Source organism: Drosophila teissieri, chromosome 3L, assembly GCF_016746235.2.
Source record: "Drosophila teissieri strain GT53w chromosome 3L, Prin_Dtei_1.1, whole genome shotgun sequence".
In the NCBI taxonomy this organism is placed as follows: Eukaryota; Metazoa; Arthropoda; class Insecta; order Diptera; family Drosophilidae; genus Drosophila; species Drosophila teissieri.
This window is the reverse complement of record NC_053031.1, coordinates 11,525,101-11,541,769: the sequence shown is the minus strand read 5'-3', so window position 1 is coordinate 11,541,769 and position 16,669 is coordinate 11,525,101. Positions and strand designations below refer to the sequence as shown.

General features: G+C 48.7%; 6 protein-coding genes across 6 annotated transcripts; 3 read left to right on the top strand and 3 right to left on the bottom strand.

Annotated features, from left to right (window-relative positions):
* Positions 1 to 311: 311 nt before the first annotated feature.
* LOC122618483 (uncharacterized PE-PGRS family protein PE_PGRS54) lies at positions 312 to 7,047 on the top strand. Its single transcript, XM_043794948.1, has 10 exons — positions 312 to 425; positions 662 to 720; positions 787 to 890; positions 959 to 1,123; positions 1,469 to 3,883; positions 3,920 to 3,937; positions 3,974 to 4,915; positions 4,974 to 5,514; positions 5,575 to 5,700; positions 6,088 to 7,047. Exons 1-10 carry the CDS (start codon positions 354 to 356, stop codon positions 6,857 to 6,859), a joined length of 5,214 nt encoding a protein of 1,737 aa, XP_043650883.1. The 5' UTR covers positions 312 to 353; the 3' UTR covers positions 6,860 to 7,047.
* Positions 7,048 to 7,155: 108 nt separating this feature from the next.
* LOC122618490 (peritrophin-1) lies at positions 7,156 to 7,749 on the bottom strand. Its single transcript, XM_043794956.1, has 2 exons — positions 7,666 to 7,749; positions 7,156 to 7,610 (listed from the first exon to the last, which is right to left on the bottom strand). Coding segments are annotated over exons 1-2 (441 nt in total). The 5' UTR covers positions 7,667 to 7,749; the 3' UTR covers positions 7,156 to 7,170.
* A 247-nt stretch (positions 7,750 to 7,996) lies between these two features.
* On the top strand, positions 7,997 to 9,201 carry LOC122618488. Its single transcript, XM_043794953.1, has 3 exons — positions 7,997 to 8,192; positions 8,255 to 8,337; positions 8,398 to 9,201. Coding segments are annotated over exons 1-3 (768 nt in total). The 5' UTR covers positions 7,997 to 8,191; the 3' UTR covers positions 9,082 to 9,201.
* Positions 9,188 to 11,666, bottom strand: LOC122616608 (mucin-5AC). Its single transcript, XM_043792130.1, has 2 exons — positions 11,660 to 11,666; positions 9,188 to 11,574 (listed from the first exon to the last, which is right to left on the bottom strand). Exons 1-2 carry the CDS (start codon positions 11,664 to 11,666, stop codon positions 9,188 to 9,190), a joined length of 2,394 nt encoding a protein of 797 aa, XP_043648065.1.
* Positions 11,667 to 12,608: 942 nt separating this feature from the next.
* Positions 12,609 to 13,524, top strand: LOC122618491 (probable chitinase 10). Its single transcript, XM_043794957.1, has 2 exons — positions 12,609 to 12,698; positions 12,754 to 13,524. The coding sequence occupies exons 1-2, from the start codon at positions 12,627 to 12,629 to the stop codon at positions 13,522 to 13,524; spliced, it is 843 nt and encodes a 280-aa protein (XP_043650892.1). The 5' UTR covers positions 12,609 to 12,626.
* Positions 13,525 to 13,772: 248 nt separating this feature from the next.
* On the bottom strand, positions 13,773 to 16,534 carry LOC122618484 (chitin-binding domain protein cbd-1). The gene is made up of 4 exons (XM_043794949.1): positions 16,507 to 16,534; positions 16,089 to 16,447; positions 15,608 to 15,932; positions 13,773 to 15,310 (listed from the first exon to the last, which is right to left on the bottom strand). Exons 1-4 carry the CDS (start codon positions 16,532 to 16,534, stop codon positions 13,773 to 13,775), a joined length of 2,250 nt encoding a protein of 749 aa, XP_043650884.1.
* Between the last annotated feature and the right edge of the window lie 135 nt (positions 16,535 to 16,669).

Below are 16,669 nucleotides of genomic sequence, written 5' to 3'. Positions count from 1 at the left end.
TTGCTTTGAGAAGCTAGTATTTTTCAAGAACGCATCCGTTCGTGTCAAAAACTATACTCTAAAACGAACAATAATCTGCTTTAGCGATTACATCATTCCCAAGCCTGAATTATAACTCAAGATCGATAGCCTTTTTTTTGGCATCGAACAGCACAGCGTGCGTGCTCATTCGAAAGAAAAGTGATAACCCCTGAAAGTGACGGACAAGAAACAGAGAGAAGGAGTATAAACTAATAATAACACGCATCTATATGGTGTATTGATAATAGAATTCAATTTCATCTTACAGTTTGCTGGTTGTGTTGCCGCGACGTCGACGCATTTCAATTGGATTCAGGGTTTAATTTATTGAAATGTTGCCCTTTCGCTTGGGCCTGCTACTTGGCGCCGTGCTTTTCGTGGCATGCGCAAATGGAGCTGCCATCGTAAGTTTCCGAATTGTTAATGAATCTCGCCCAGAATTAGTGCTTCTGTGTTTGAATGGAACTATAGTAGTGTAATGTAAATGAACTCGGTTCGAAAAGTAGGCGATAAGACATAATTTGGCCAAGGTCAGTTCTTACAAGCAGCATCTAATCGGGCACACTTGCAAAGACCCTTTCAATGAATAAAGATTAGATTGACATTAGCATTGAATTTACATCGATGTATTACCTTTCAGGAAAATGAGCTTTCTAGTCTGAACGACTTGCAGCGGGAGAAGAGAGCCGGCAGAGGCTAGTAAGTAGTTTAAAACTATTTTTGAGAAAAGTATAGAAAGTAAACCCATTCCACCTTTCTCCCCAGTTCAAGGGGACAAACCCAGTCTCAGTACTTAAATTTCGGCAAGCCGGAGGAGGATGGAAAGGCTGAGGCGGAGGCCACGGAAAATGGATCTCGCTCAACTGTCTGTGAGTACGGCTCAGATGAGCTCCATTAGCACTTTATCTATTGATCTATTGACCTAAAACTCTTTCAGCTGGAACCCATGGAATGGGTCAGGCTCAGAGCCAGTTCTCATCAGGGGACTGCAACGGATGTTCTGGCTACCAACCGGATTACCCTTCATCCGGCAGAATTCTGGATGCCAGCGGAGCCGGAGGGGTCGGTAGGCCCGATGCGATAATAAGCTTACCCGGAGGAGGTAAGTCGTATATGACAAAAAATTTATGCGGTTCATGTTTCTATTTTCTCATTCCCAACACAGGCGTGCAAGGAGGTCTGGGTGTTCAGCCAGGAATCGGAGGTCAGCCAGGAATCGGAGGTCTTCCGGGTGGGCAAACACGACCTGGAGAGAGCCAGATAGGAATTGGTGGAGCTCGCCCTGGATATGGAACTCAATCCGGTATAGGGCAAAGGCAACCTGGTTATGAAGGATTCGGAGGACAAGTTGGAAGCGGATCGGGACAACCGGGATCAGAAAGGCAGTCGGGGGGTGAACAGCCAGGATCCGGAGGCGAGCAGCCCGGATACGGAACTCAACCTGGTATTGGCGGACAGACTGGAGCCGGACAACCGGGATACGGAACCCAACCTGGTATTGGCGGACAGACTGGAGTCGGACAACCCGGATATGAAAGCCAACCCGGAGTTGGTGCTCAGACTGGAGCAGGACAACCCGGGTATGGAACCCAACCTGGTATTGGCGGACAGACGGGAGCAGGACAACCCGGATACGGAACCCAACCTGGTATTGGCGGACAGACTGGAGCCGGACAACCCGGATATGGAAGTCAACCTGGTATTGGCGGAGTCGGACAATCCGGATACGGAGATGAACCGCAAGTTGGCGGACAGGCTGGAGCCGGACAACCCGGTTACGGAACACAACCTGGTATTGGCGGACAGACTGGAGTCGGACAACCCGGATATGGAAGCCAACCCGGAGTTGGTGCTCAGACTGGAGCCGGACAACAGGGTTACGGAACGCAACCTGGTATTGGCGGACAATCTGGAGCCGGACAACCGGGATACGGAACCCAACCTGGTATTGGCGGACAAACTGGAGCCGGACAACCCGGATATGGAAGTCAACCTGGTATTGGCGGAGTCGGACAATCCGGATACGGAGATGAACCGCAAGTTGGCGGACAGGCTGGAGCCGGACAACCCGGTTACGGAACACAACCTGGTATTGGCGGACAGACTGGAGTCGGACAACCCGGATATGGAAGCCAACCCGGAGTTGGTGCTCAGACTGGAGCAGGACAACCCGGATACGGAACCCAACCTGGTATTGGCGGACAGACTGGAGCCGGACAACCCGGATACGGAACCCAACCTGGTATTGGCGGGCAGACTGGAGCCGGACAACCCGGTTACGGAACCCAACCTGGTATTGGCGGACAGACTGAAGTAGGACAGCCCGGATACGGAACCCAACCTGGTATTGGCGGACAGACTTCAGCCGGACAACCCGGATACGGAACCCAACATGGTATTGGCGGACAGACTGAAGTAGGACAGCCCGGATACGGAACCCAACCTGGTATTGGCGGACAGACTTCAGCCGGACAACCCGGATACGGAACCCAACCTGGTATTGGCGGACAGGCTGGAGCCGGACAATCCACATATGGAAGACAACCAGGTATTGGCGCTCAGACCGGAGCAGTACAACCTGGATACGGAACCCAACCTGGTATTGGCGGACAGACTGGAGCCGGACAGCCCGTATATGGAAACCAACCTGGTATTGGCGGACAGACTGGAGCCGGACAGCCCGTATATGGAACCCAACCTGGTATTGGCGGACAGACTGGAGCCGGACAACCCGGATACGGAAACCAACCTGGTATTGGCGGACAGACTGGATCCGGACAACCCGGATACGGAACCCAACCTGGTATTGGCGGACAGGCTGGGGCCGGACAACCCGGATACGGAACACAAGCTGGCATTGGCGGACAGCCCGGAGTCGGACAATCCGTATATGGAAGCCAACCAGGTGTTGGTTCTCAGACCGGAGCAGTACAACCTGGATACGGAACCCAACCTGGTATTGGCGGACAGTCTGGAGCCGGACAGCTTGGATACGGAACCCAACCTGGTATTGGCGGACAGACTGGATCCGGACAGCCCGTATATGGAACCCAACCTGGTATTAGCGGACAGACAGCAGCCGGACAACCCGGCTACGGAACTCAACCTGGAATTGGCGGACAGTCTGGAGCCGGACAGCTTGGATACGGAACCCAACCTGGTATTGGCGGACAGACTGGATCCGGACAGCCCGTATATGGAACCCAGCCTGGTATTGGCGGACAGACTGGAGCCGTACAACCCGGATACGGAACCCAACCTGGTATTGGCGGACAGACTGGAGCCGGACAACCCGGATACGGAACCCATGGTGGTATTGGCGGACAGCCCGGAATCGGACAATCTGCATATGGAAGTCAACCAGGTTTTGGTTCTCAGACCGGAGCAGTACAACCCGGATACGGAACCCAACCTGGTATTGGCGGACAAACTGGATCCGGACAACCCGGATACGGAACCCAACCTAGTATTGGCGGACAGACTGGAGCCGGACAACCCGGATACGGAACCCAACCTGGCATTGGCGGACAGTCTGGAGCCGGACAGCTCGGATACGGAACCCAACCTGGTATTGGCGGACAGACTGGAGCCGGACAACACGGATACGGAACCCAACCTGGTATTGGCGGACAGGCTGGAGCCGGACAACCCGGATACGGAACACAAGCAGGTATTGGCGGACAGCCCGGAGTCGGACAATCCGCATATGGAAGCCAACCAGGTGTTGGTTCTCAGACCGGAGCAGTACAACCTGGATTCGGAACCCAACCTGGACGTAGCGGTCAGATAGGAGCCGAACAACCCGGATACGCTAGCCAACCTGCACCTGGAAGTCTGATCGCGGTCGGACAACCCGGATACGGTAGCCAGCCCAGCACTGGCGGACAAGCCGGACAAGGATATGGAGGTCAACCTGGTATTAGTGGAGTCCCTGGGTATGGGGCTCAGCCAGGAATTGTTGGTCAAACAGGAGCCAGTGGAAGGCAACCCGGATACGGAACCCAACCTGGTATTGGTGGACAGGCTGGAGTCGGACAGGCCGGATATGGAAGCCAACCCGGAGCTGGCGCTCAAACCGGAGCGGGTCTACCAGGATACGGAACCCAAGCTGGTATTGGCGGACCAGTCGGAGCCGGAAAACCCGGATACGGAACCCAAGCTGGTATTGGCGGACAGCCCGGAGTCGGACAATCCGCATATGGAAGCCAGCCAGGTGTTGGTTCTCAGACCGGAGCAGTACAACCTGGATACGGAACCCAACCTGGTATTGGCGGACAAACTGGAGCCGGACAACCCGGATACGGAACCCAACCTGGTATTGGCGGACAGACTGGAGCCGGGCAACCAGGATACGGAGTCCAGCCAGGATTTGGAGGACAACCCGGAGCCGTACAACCCGGGTACGGACGCCAACCTGGAATTGGCGGACAGACTCCAGCTGGACAACCCGGATACGGAGGCCAACCTGGAATTGGTGGATCTACTGCATATGGAACACAGCCAGGAATTGGAGGGCAAACAGGAATCAGTGGTGGGCATCCCGGGTACGGAACTCAACCTGGAGTTGGCGGACACACCGGAACCGGTCAGCCCGGATTCGGAACCTCACCTGGAACAGGTGGACAAGGCCCGGCCGGCCAAGCCGGATACGGACAATCCGGATATGGATCTCAACCCGGAATTGGCGGACAGACCGGAGGCGGACAAGGTGGATACGGAAGTCAACCCGGAATCGGTGGATCGCCAGGCTATGGAGCACAGCCAGGAGGTGGCGGCCAAAGTGGAGCCATTGGAGGGCAACCCGGACAGACCGGAGGTGGTCAAATTGGGGCGCCAGGTCGGTATACAGATGGAAGTCAGACTGTACCTGGTGCTGTTGGCACTGGTGGAGCTGGTAAGTAGCTATCAAGGTAGAGTCATTGAGGACAATGTTTTGATTGTTCGTTTTACAGTTGCTGCCGGTACCGGTGGAGCTGACGATGCCTTTTCCCAAGCCGAGTCAACCATAGGCGACGGACAAGCCTCAGCCAGTGCTCAGGGCAAGAAGAATGGAGGCACGGCCAAGACTCAGGTGTCGGGAACTTACAGCTCCGGCGGAACCTTTAGCGCCAGTGCAATGACGTCCGATGCGGATCGTGCGGCCAGTGCTCAGGTTACCGGAAATGCCGATGGAGCAGTGAGTCAGTCGCAGGGATCGGGAGGTCCTGCCCAATCGCAGGCCCAGGTACAGGTGGCCAAGGACGGCGGCACCAAGGCCTCGTCCCAGAGCGGAGGCATCATCCAACAGAGCCAGAGCGAGGTGCACGCCAATGACAAGGGCGGTCTGGCGGACGCCCAGTCGAGCGGACCCGGACAAACCTCATCCCAGGCCCAGATCGGCTTCCGTCCCGGCCAGGAGGCCAATCCGCCAGCAGCCAATGGTGGCGGCCAGGCGTCGTCCTCATCTGGCACTCACTCTAGTCAGAGTAGCTCCCAAATTCACGGAACATCCAGGTAGTGGAGCTAAGGGATTATTGATTACTGAATGGCTTCATTATCGGTTGTGTATTTCAGCTTTGGTGTTTCCTACCATGGTGCTGCACAGTCTGCGTCGGGAACCAAGGAGCAGGTGGCTACTTACAGGGAAGCAAACCGGGAACTCTTCAACACCATCAGTCAGTTTGGCAACAACGGCAATGCGTAAGTAATCGGAAAAATCACATTTTTGTAGCATTTATATAAAAAGTGATAAAGTGTGATCCTGTGGTTTTCAAATTGGCAAATGTGTTCAAAATTGATTTGGAAAAGTTCCAAGCTCTATCTCAATCAATTTGTTGTGATTTTATAACTGCCATGCCTTTCTAGACTTCCTAGAAATTCTTTGATAAAACGTATTCATTTTTGTATATTTTCTGTGGTTATTTGTCTTGGATACATAAACGAATAAATCCTTAAAAACCTATAACTACTTTTACTTACTACCTAAAAGGGAAGTACGTGCTTTTGTAAGTTCCCCCCATTTTGCGTAAAATAAGTAATTGATACATTTTTTTTTCATTTTATTATCATTAACGTTTTAACTTCCAGCGTTACTGATCGAGCTGATGCTGTCTACAGTGGCCCGGCGCTTACTGATGAGTCCGACCCAGTGCCAGAGGCTCAACTAAAGTCCACCAAGCCCAAGGAGGAAGCGGAGCAGGTAGTGAGTAAGCCGGAGCAGCCGGAACCCGTTCAGTACGATGATGAAGAGGAAGCCGATCCGGATGAATACGACGAGGATGAGTACTACAACGAGAAGCCAGTGAAGCTAGAGGAAACCCCAAAGTCGGCCAGCATAGTGAAGCCGCCCGAAACCACACCTAAACCCAAGGTCTACGAGCAGTCATCGCCCACGCAAAGCCAACAGGCAGTCGTAGTGCCGACGCCAGGTGAAAAATATCAGGTGGTGCAAAAGCAGAACGGTAAGGCCACCGTCAATGCTGTACCCTCGACCACCGAAGCCATACCACCAGGATTCCGAGGCACTGTGAATGTGGAAAAGAAGTTCCACACCAAGGCCCTGGAGCTGCATCCTCCCAAGGGAGTGGAAATCACACCCGACACCAACGACGAGGGTCCGGTGCGTGGTGACAAGCCCATTCGACGTACTCCCGATAGCTACGTGACCGTCACCAAGTCAGTGACCGGCAGCATGGACAACACCAAGAACCCACCGCAGGAGAACAAGAACTTCCAGTCCACCTACTACACCAAGTCCTCGACATGCGGCTACTTCACCTTCTCCTGCAACATTGTCTACGGCGCCAATGGAAGGAGCAAGATCTGCCGGCCCAAGGCGCCCACCAATGGAAAGTGCTAGGGAAGCCAAATGCGCATCCCTTTATCCACCCCACCCATATTATAGTAGATCAGTTCCAGAGGGGCTCAATTTTAGAATAGCTTAACCAACTGCCATCTACAAACACCTATTTGTATTTTGATGCAGCTTGCTCTTGAGCACTTAAGTGTTTTTCGCAATTAATTAAAAGGTTTCACTGCCATTTCTTGAATATTTCGTACGACTTGCAACTGTAATTAATATTTAATAACAAAACACAACATACCAAAAAAGAACAAATTTGTTTCGATTTCTTTTATTGCGAACTGCTTGTGGCGTTTGGCGATGTGGTTTCAAAAACCCGAAATACAAATTTTATCGCATGTAAGTAGCTGGGAGTTCCAGAAGAGATATTGTGGACAGGGCATTACGAAGGGCAGATAATCGCACTGAATGTACTGGCTACAATTCCCTGGGTAGGGTATCAGCTGGTTGAGCTTATTCTCACACAGTTTCTGGAGATCGGGATTTTCTGGTTCTGTGATCGCTGGTGAACTCGGATCGGAGTTGTTCCAATTCGGATTCGAATTTATGGGGAAACAGCCAGTGGGGGTCTGAAAATCACATTGTTGAAGCTGTGGGTTCCAATTAAATTGCGGGGGACAGTCAAACAATCGTCTCTCGTAGTACCGATGGCAGTCATTAGGATAGGGCCATCGCTTCACAGCTTGTGGCATGCAACATCCGAAGAACAATGCACATAGTGTTACAGTCAGAGGTATACGGTTTAGCACTGATAAAAGCAAAAAAATGTTTTAGTAATGTTACGAAAGTATTTAGGTTCATACTTTTCTCTGCTTCGCGAAGATTTTTCTGACTGAGACTGGAAATGCGATGTGACTGGATTTTTATAAATCATTGCTAAGTAAATACACGTTATTGACAAATTGATACGATGCCTTCAGGAGAAATTCCATTATTAGCTTTCATATCACACCTGTCCTTGAAGAGATAAGCTTGTCCGGTCAAGTGGAAGGTAAAATAACACTTAAGATAAGTACTAGCTGTTGCTCGCCAAATTCAATAACCTATAAATAATTGGTATTACTGTAAATCGAAGTTGGTTTAGATAAAATAGCTGTCTGTTGCAAAGATCAGAGCAGGCCAGTAAGAATTCCATATGCACACATGGCATATCTAGGGGAAGTTTTAAAAGATTTGTCTTTAATTGTTTACGCAAAACGATGTACGATAAATAAGTGTTGAGCACTTCAACTTGATAAAGATTTCCAGCATAGTGCTGGTATAAAAGGCCGAGGTTTTCCCAGTTGTAGCATCCACTTTCTTGGAGGACTTTCACCAAACAACATCAAAAGTAATATGCCTCTATATGATCTGGAACCTTAAAGCATTGACAAGTTAATTTTTTTGTTGCAGTGCTGCAAGGATCTGCTGTTATCTACCTAGGGTTGTTGGCTTTCATTGCAATTGTTAATGGTCAAGTAAACAATAATCTTGTGGTAAGTACTCGAACCGGAAAATCGAAAGGATAATGTGGAAAAACGTTTTTTTGTTTATAGCCCATACCAGCCGAACACTCTATACAATGCCCACCGTTCGACGATCCCAACCATTATGTGATGTTGCCATATCCCAACGACTGTCGCAAGTATTACGTATGCCAAAAAGGACGAGCCTTTGAGCAACAGTGTCCTCCGAATTTGTTCTGGAGCCAGATGACCTACCGCTGTGACTACAAGGAGTACTCCAACTGCAACTCGGACAATCCAAGACCTAATCAGGATGTTGGGGTGATATTCAGTGCATATCCCGGAGACTGCAGTCGATTCTACGAGACACGTATCCTTCGCTGTGAGCAAAACTTCGAGTGGAGTTCAGTGTACCAGAGCTGCGTACCCCCACTGAATGGGGATTGCCAGAAGTTTCCTGTAGCCTCGCCCCCCGTATACCCCTTTACCCCATTGCCTCCCTTGCCAACTACACCAACCGTGCTCCCCTATGATCCCATGCCCACCGCTGCTACTCCACCGGCCATAACTCCAACGGAATCTAACTTACTGCCAATTGATGTGCAACCGCTGTGCAATATTAGTCCTCCCAATTCGTACATTCCTTATCCGGGCGAGTGCAACAAGTTCATCCATTGCGGACCAATAGCCACCATTCTCACATGCCCAGATTCCCTGAAGTGGAATCCTGGCCAACGTGCCTGCACCATTTCCAGCGATGGGTGCCAGTACTAGAAACCAGAGCTCCTAAGCCCGAGCTTCACACAATCAAACAGATGGCATGAAGTCGCAACGTTTTAATAATTACTTTTACAAAAGCATACAATAAACAAAATTTTGATTACAATTCTGTAATAAAACTAGCAATCGTTTTGAAGGACTGCCATAAAGAAAAGCTTAATTCATCTGATTTAGATTTCGGTGAAAAGTGTTTGGGTAAAATGTGCAAAGCACTTGGACTGCAGCCCGCCAGCTGAGGATCCGTACATGTGAGAATCGTCGGATTGAACTCTTCTCCCTCGGGGCAGGCATAACCCACCGGAATGGGGTCTTCACAAACTATGTACTTGCTACAATTGCCGGGATAGGGCACCAGTGATCCTTCGGCCTTATCCGCACAAATGCCATCCGGCGAAGGCTTCATGGTGGTTGTAGTGGTAGTCGGAGTAGTTGGAGTAGTTGGAGTAGTTACGGGAGGGATTGTTGTAGCCGGAATAGAACAGTTTGCGTACCACGGAGCCATACATCTTTCCAGGGCGGCACTAAATTCCTGACCCTCGCGACAGTCATAAACGATGGGAACGGGCTGAATACATTGTATAAACTTGCTGCAGTCGTCCGGATAGGGAACTAGTTTTCCCTCAGGAGCTCCATCACATGGATCTGGTTGCGAACCTGGCGTACTCGGTGTTATTACCGTGGTTGGACCTTCTGTGGTCTCTGTAACTGAAGGGTATGTGGTTTTGATTTCACGACATGCTTCGGGCGAAACACCAGCACCACATTGCCCAGTCCACGGATCGAAATATTCATCACTGCTACATATACCCATCATGTAGGAGTCCTCGCCTGTGCAATAAATATACCATTGGCAGTTTTCTTCGTAGGGCAAATTAATTCCAGTGTTATTGGCACAGAGTGGATGATCAGGGATGAGAGTTGTTAGTCCTGGCGATTCTGTTGTGGTCTCTCCATTTGCACAATCGCTGGATTCCCACTCTACGCATCTCTGCAGAGCCTCGTTGAAAAACAAGCTCTCTGGACAGTAGAATGCAATGGGTACAGGACTAGCGCACACTATGTATTTGTTGCACACCTCGGGATACGTGGCATAATATCCATCACTCTCTTCGGAACAAATGCCCAAAATATCCGGAGGATTGGTAGTTGTTTCCTCGGTATTGGACGTAGGTGTTGTGGGTGTAGAGGTGGCTTCACTTGTGGGGGATGCGGTGGTAGCTCCAGATTCCTGACACGCAGTCGGAGACACATCAGGGCCACAGTTTCCGGTTTGCGGATCGAACCAGGCGTTGTAAATGCAATTGGCAATGGTGGACTCGCCGTTTCCCATGCAGAGAATATATTGCTGACAATTTGTGACGAGTGGGTACGAGACTCCCAACTCTTGATCGGCACAAGGATCTTTCGGAGCCTGTGTTGTTGGCGCATTCGTGGTAGTTTCGAAGGATTCAAGACACGCGGTGGGTGACACATTTGGACCACATTCTCCAGTTTTTGGATCGAACCAGGCATTCGATATGCATTTCGCAGTCATTGACTCGCCATTATTGAGGCAGAGAAGGTACGACTGGCAGTCGGACTTTATGGGAAAGCTAGCACCCAGTTCTTGATCTGCACATGGATTAGCACCATCATCTTTCGGCGATGTTGGAGCAACAGTTGTGGATGGTGAAGTAACAATCGTTGGTGTCGTGGTTGGAGCGGTTTCTCGGCAAGCTTCGGGTGCTATATCCGGACCGCAGTTGCCGCTGATCGGGCTAAACCAATTGTCGACGGGGCATGGAAATATTGCGTAGGAATTGTTGCCCCAGCAGTAATAGTATTGCTGACAGTTTTGTGGGTCCGGAAATGAGGTTCCTCGCTCTTGATCCTCGCACTTGGTAAAGGACTCCCCAGCCGGCGTTGTGGTGTCCAACGGATCTTCAGTAGTACGCTCACCATAGCACCACACATTTTCCTTATCATCACAAATATTCAAATCCGGATTGAAAAGCATTTCACCGGGACACTGGTAAACTTCACTTTGGTGATTCACGCACACGTAAAACTCATTACAATTTTCGGCGGAGGGCAGTAAAGTGTTGTTTTGTATGCCCAAACATGGATTTTCCGGTGGAGATTCTGTGGGTGCAGGTGTTGGATATGGTAAAGGTTCGCAGTCGACGGTCCCTGGAGTATCGCAAATCTGCAGAGGATTGTTGAACAGCTTTCCGTCGGGACAATACTCCAGATCAGCACAAGAATCATAGCATGATATATATGCGTTGCAGTTGTAGGGATATTCATAAAAGCCATTCGATAAGGATTCACAGTACGTGGAATTTGGTTCCGAAGATGTTACACACTCATGTGAGTTGCGTTTCGAAAAGGGTAATATAGCATATTGGTTAACTGCATTCCATCCAACCCTATACGATCCTTGGATTGAAAGGACTTCCACGCAAGGTGGTCCCAAAAGCCAAAGAATAATCGGGAATACCGCACACACTATAAAGAAGATTAGATCCATTTATATGTTAAGTTCAGCCAAAATGACGCATATTTGCTAGACTGTGATCTCTATTTTACTCACCTTTCATTGTGTGAGCTATGTGAGGACAGAATTTACTATTACGATTAAGACTTTACTGTTTTACGAATGATTACAAAAAGTTAATCCTCTGCTAAGTTTGAATATATTTTCTTTGTGGTTAATATCGTGTGTCGATGTGCCAACGTCTTGGAATTAACTGAAATGGGACAGCATTTTTGGCAGTTTCAAAACAATTTCCTTATATGAGACTGCCAATGAAATCTGCTTCGACATTTTTCCGCTGATAATGGCTAATAATATTGATAACATTCTATTGGTCAGGGAAGTAGACAACAGCTTATTAATGATGATAAACATCTATTCACTTCTGTTTTCGTTATAATTAATTTCGGCGAGATACCACAACAATTAAGTTCCCCGAAAACTTTAAGCATTCCAATCTCTTTTTTTTGTGTTATTGCAGGTAGGAACCCTATGTTTTACATTCTTATGAAGAACGTGGTTTATTGTTCAATAGATGGTACCTACTTTTAGGCTTCATTGGATAATGTTAATAAAAACAGTATAAAGACATGATTTTTTAGTTAAATTGGCCTTGTACCAAGCACTAGCTTACCTGCTAAGGAAGACAGTTGAAAGTGTAGATAGGTCCAAAGCTGACAAATTGGAACATATGGTTCGTGTCCTTCATCAAGGTAAGAATAATTTTTTGATAGAGCAGTGAACCCAAAAAATTGGTCTTTAGTCTGGGCACACGATCAAATGTAGAAATGCTTTTGATCAGACGTTACATGTGTTTTATATGAACTCTTATCAATTCTCAGTATGAGAAGATAAAAATAGTACCCATATGAGAGTTCCTTTATCATATGAACAATACAATCAGATTCTAGCATTTTACATGCTAACAAATCATGCAAATTTCCAAGTAATTCTAGCGTATAAAAACGCAGTTCAATGAATGGAAAGTTTCAGTTCGATAAAACACTCGATAGCACCACACAAAATGAAGCTATTTGGACTCTATTTGCTCTGGGGAATGTTAGTACTTCATGAAAGTACCCTGGCTGTTTTACAAGTATGTTGGAAAACACCTGTAGAAGTATGAAATATAACTATGTCCACTCTCACAGAACGGATTTGCATTCAAGACGTCCCTATGCGAGGGTAAAAATGGGGGGCTCTTGCCAATGTTCGGATCTTGTAAAGGATATTACGTGTGTGCTGATGGAAACGCTGTGACCGGAACATGTGAAAAAAATACGTTGTTCAATCCCTTAACATTGCACTGCGATGCTCCTGACAATGTGGATTGCATTTTCGACACTGTTGGTGATGACACATCGAGCTCTGAAAGTGATGAAGACGATGAAGACGAAATGGCCAAAACTGATCCCCCCATTCAAGTCAAACCGACGAAAAAACCGCGGCCTACAATCCAGGACGGAATGTGTGCTGGCAAGAAGGATGGAGTGATGCTTTCAAAGACCGGATCCTGCCAGGAATATTATGTCTGCAAGGCTAAAAAGTCCCATCTACGCACCTGTCCTGGTAAACAACACTTTAGTCCAACTCGTCGCATTTGCATGAAGGCCTCAGAAGCCAAGTGTTCGAGGGGATCCCAAGAAAATAAAGAATTGGATGGTCCTGCCACTACGGGTGGCGTGTGTTCAGATGAAAGGGAAAACTCCCTTGTTGCTCATCGAAGCGATTGTGGCAAGTTTATGCTCTGCAGCAACATGATGTTTTTGGTAATGGACTGCCCAACTGGCCTGCACTTCAATACCGCCTCGTCACGATGCGATTATCCCAAAATTGCCAAATGCCAGACGAAGCGGAATGAGAGCAAAGGCAAATCCAAGTCAAAGAAACCTGTTCGCAAGGCGAAAAAACTTCGCTTCTAACTATATTTTCTAAAGACCTCAATAAAGTGATTGAATTGATTAAACGGAGAAACATTAACCACCTATTCTGTAGTAACTATAAGGGTATAAGGGGTATATACTTTATGGTTAAATAAAATCGACGTGGACTTATAGAAATGTCATTAACTGCTTAAAATGTTTAGTTTTTATCTATAAAAATGAAACATAAATCGTTTTATGTAATACTCGTTTAATACTCTGCTTGAAATATTGTTTATAGCAACCATTTAGCACTTAACATTATCGGCCCAATCGCAGGATTTGACCACCGAATTGTACAAAAGTCCAGAGGAACAAGTGAAGTTCACCTCACACTCGCACTGGCAGACGACATATTCGGAACTACATGTTCCGCTGGCAGCACCGAACATGGTACCATCCCGCTGGCCAACACATCGTCCGTGGCTCTCGCAGTACGTTCCCGAGGGTCCGGCATTTGGACCACTTGGCGGCGCCGATCCATCGTCGCAGTCAACATTTTCGGGATAATCGCACTGCTCTATTTTCGAATTGTATTGCAGATTGTTGGAGCACCGCTGCTCATATTTGATGCCATTGACGCACTGGTAGAAGGCGGAGCAATTCTTCTCCACGGGCCAGATGGAATTGTTGGGCACATCGCAGCAGTCGGAATCGCAGGTCTTCGGAATACACACATTCTCAGTGTCGACCTCGCATTGCTCCAATGTGGCATTGAAGAACTGCGTGGCGGAGCACTTCCTGGCCACAAAGATTCCGTTTATGCACTGCAGGTATCCGGCACAATCGGCAGGGTTCACTTTAACTTCATTCTCAGTGCACGACGATCCACTTCCGTTGCACTGTCCATTGTCCACTTCGCAGGCCTCTGTCTTGTTGTTCCAGTAGTAACCACTGTTGCAGGACTTGGTCACATACTGGCCACCGGAACAGATCTCATACTTGGTACAGTCGTCCAAGGGTTTGGTAGATCCCTCTGTGCACTTAACGCACACTCCATCGACGTCCTCTACACAAGTCCCAAGTGTGGCATTGAAGTAAGCTCCATCGGCGCACTGCTTGCTCACCCAGTTGCCATTCGAGCAAGCCAAGTATCCTGCGCAATTGGTGGAGTCCACTTTAAGATCTCCATCAGTGCAATTAACGCACACTCCATCGACGTCTTCCACACAAGTCTCAAGTGTGGCATTGAAGTAAGCTCCATCGGCGCACTGCTTGCTCACCCAGTTGCCATTCGAGCAGGCCAAGTATCCTGCGCAATTGGTGGAGTCCACTTTAAGATCACCATCAGTGCATTTAACGCACACTCCATCCACGTCTTCTACACAGGTCTCAAGTGTGGCATTGAAGTAAGCTCCATCGGCGCACTGCTTGCTCACCCAGTTGCCATTCGAGCAAGCCAAGTATCCTGCGCAATTGGTGGAGTCCACTTTAAGATCACCATCAGTGCATTTAACGCACACTCCATCGACGTCTTCTACACAAGTCTCAAGTGTGGCATTGAAGTAAGCTCCATCGGCGCACTGCTTGCTCACCCAGTTGCCATTCGAGCAGGCCAAGTATCCTGCGCAATTGGTGGAGTCCCCTTTAAGATCACCATCAGTGCAATTAACGCACACTCCATCGACGTCTTCTACACAAGTCTCAAGTGTGGCATTGAAGTAAGCTCCATCGGCGCACTGCTTGCTCACCCAGTTGCCATTCGAGCAGGCCAAGTATCCTGCGCAATTGGTAGAGTCCACTTTAAGATCACCATCAGTGCATTTAACGCACACTCCATCGACGTCTTCCACACAAGTCTCAAGTGTGGCATTGAAGTAAGCTCCATCGGCGCACTGCTTGCTCACCCAGTTGCCATTCGAGCACGCCAAGTATCCTGCGCAATTGGTGGAGTCCACTTTAAGATCCCCATCAGTGCATTTAACGCACACTCCATCGACGTCTTCCACACAAGTCTCAAGTGTGGCATTGAAGTAAGCTCCATCGGCGCACTGCTTGCTCACCCAGTTGCCATTCGAGCAGGCCAAGTATCCTGCGCAATTGGTGGAGTCCACTTTAAGATCCCCATCAATGCATTTAACGCACACTCCATCGACGTCTTCCACACAAGTCTCAAGTGTGGCGTTGAAGTAAGCTCCATCGGCGCACTGCTTGCTCACCCAGTTGCCATTCGAGCAAGCCAAGTATCCTGCGCAATTGGTGGAGTCCACTTTAAGATCACCATCAGTGCATTTAACGCACACTCCATCGACGTCTTCCACACAAGTCTCAAGTGTGGCGTTGAAGTAAGCTCCATCGGCGCACTGCTTGCTCACCCAGTTGCCATTCGAGCAAGCCAAGTATCCTGCGCAATCGGTGGGGTCCACTTTAAGATCACCATCAGTGCACGACGATCCACTTCCGTTGCACTGACCATTGTCCACTTCGCACTCGTTCTTTAATGAATTCCAGTAATATCCGGAGGCACATGATTGAGACACGTACTTGCCGTCAACGCATATCTGGAACTTGGAGCAATCGTTGGGATCGGCCTTCTTGCTTCCCTCGGTGCAGCCTATGCACACTCCGCAGGTATCTTCAACGCACTTATTCAGGGTCGAGTTGAAGTAGTCACCATCCGGACAGGTCTGGATTACTACGTTTCCGTTAACACACTCTAAATAGCCGGCACAGTTATCCGGATTCGGCGCAATTTCTCCTTCCACACAGCCTGGAGGATTGCACTGGCCTTCGTCTACGGCACAGACTTCTAGATCCGAATTCCAATAGGATCCGCTTGCACACGACTTGGATACAAATTCGCCGTGACAGCAGGCTAGATACTTGGTGCAATCATCCGGATCCACTTTTGTCTCGCCATCCGTGCAGCACGCGGCACTTGACGATCCCACGAAGAGGGAAAATATCAGGCACAGGGCAACTCCTGGTTAAAAACTCCGGATCAGCAATTATCCTTTCAAATATGTTTTGCTCCATCCTTACCATAGTGTTTAGTTCTGAATTGGGCCATCTTTGCACTCCGCATATCGATCGCTCACTGCTGATGATGATTCGCTCCATATCGCCTTTTATATTTACCGGCAATTAAAATAATTGAATGTCTTTTCCTGCATCAGAGCATGTGGCGGTGATAATGTCGAAACAT

Bases quoted from the DNA above. Each gene is read 5' to 3' on its own strand.
- LOC122618483 (XM_043794948.1), top strand. From the start codon at position 354: ATGTTGCCCTTTCGCTTGGGCCTGCTACTTGGCGCCGTGCTTTTCGTG. The intron at 1,124-1,468 runs GTAAGTCGTATA...CTCAACCTGGTA, and splicing joins AATAAGCTTACCCGGAGGAG to TTGGCGGACAGACTGGAGCC. The intron at 4,916-4,973 runs GTAAGTAGCTAT...TTCGTTTTACAG, and splicing joins TGTTGGCACTGGTGGAGCTG to TTGCTGCCGGTACCGGTGGA.
- LOC122618488 (XM_043794953.1), top strand. The intron at 8,338-8,397 runs GTAAGTACTCGA...TTTTGTTTATAG, and splicing joins AAGTAAACAATAATCTTGTG to CCCATACCAGCCGAACACTC.
- LOC122618491 (XM_043794957.1), top strand. From the start codon at position 12,627: ATGAAGCTATTTGGACTCTATTTGCTCTGGGGAATGTTAGTACTTCAT. The intron at 12,699-12,753 runs GTATGTTGGAAA...CCACTCTCACAG, and splicing joins GTACCCTGGCTGTTTTACAA to AACGGATTTGCATTCAAGAC.
- LOC122618484 (XM_043794949.1), bottom strand. From the start codon at position 16,534: ATGGCCCAATTCAGAACTAAACACTATG. The intron at 16,448-16,506 runs GTAAGGATGGAG...GTTTTTAACCAG, and splicing joins ATTCAGAACTAAACACTATG to GAGTTGCCCTGTGCCTGATA. The intron at 15,933-16,088 runs GTGTGCATAGGC...GACAATGGTCAG, and splicing joins GCGTTGAAGATACCTGCGGA to TGCAACGGAAGTGGATCGTC.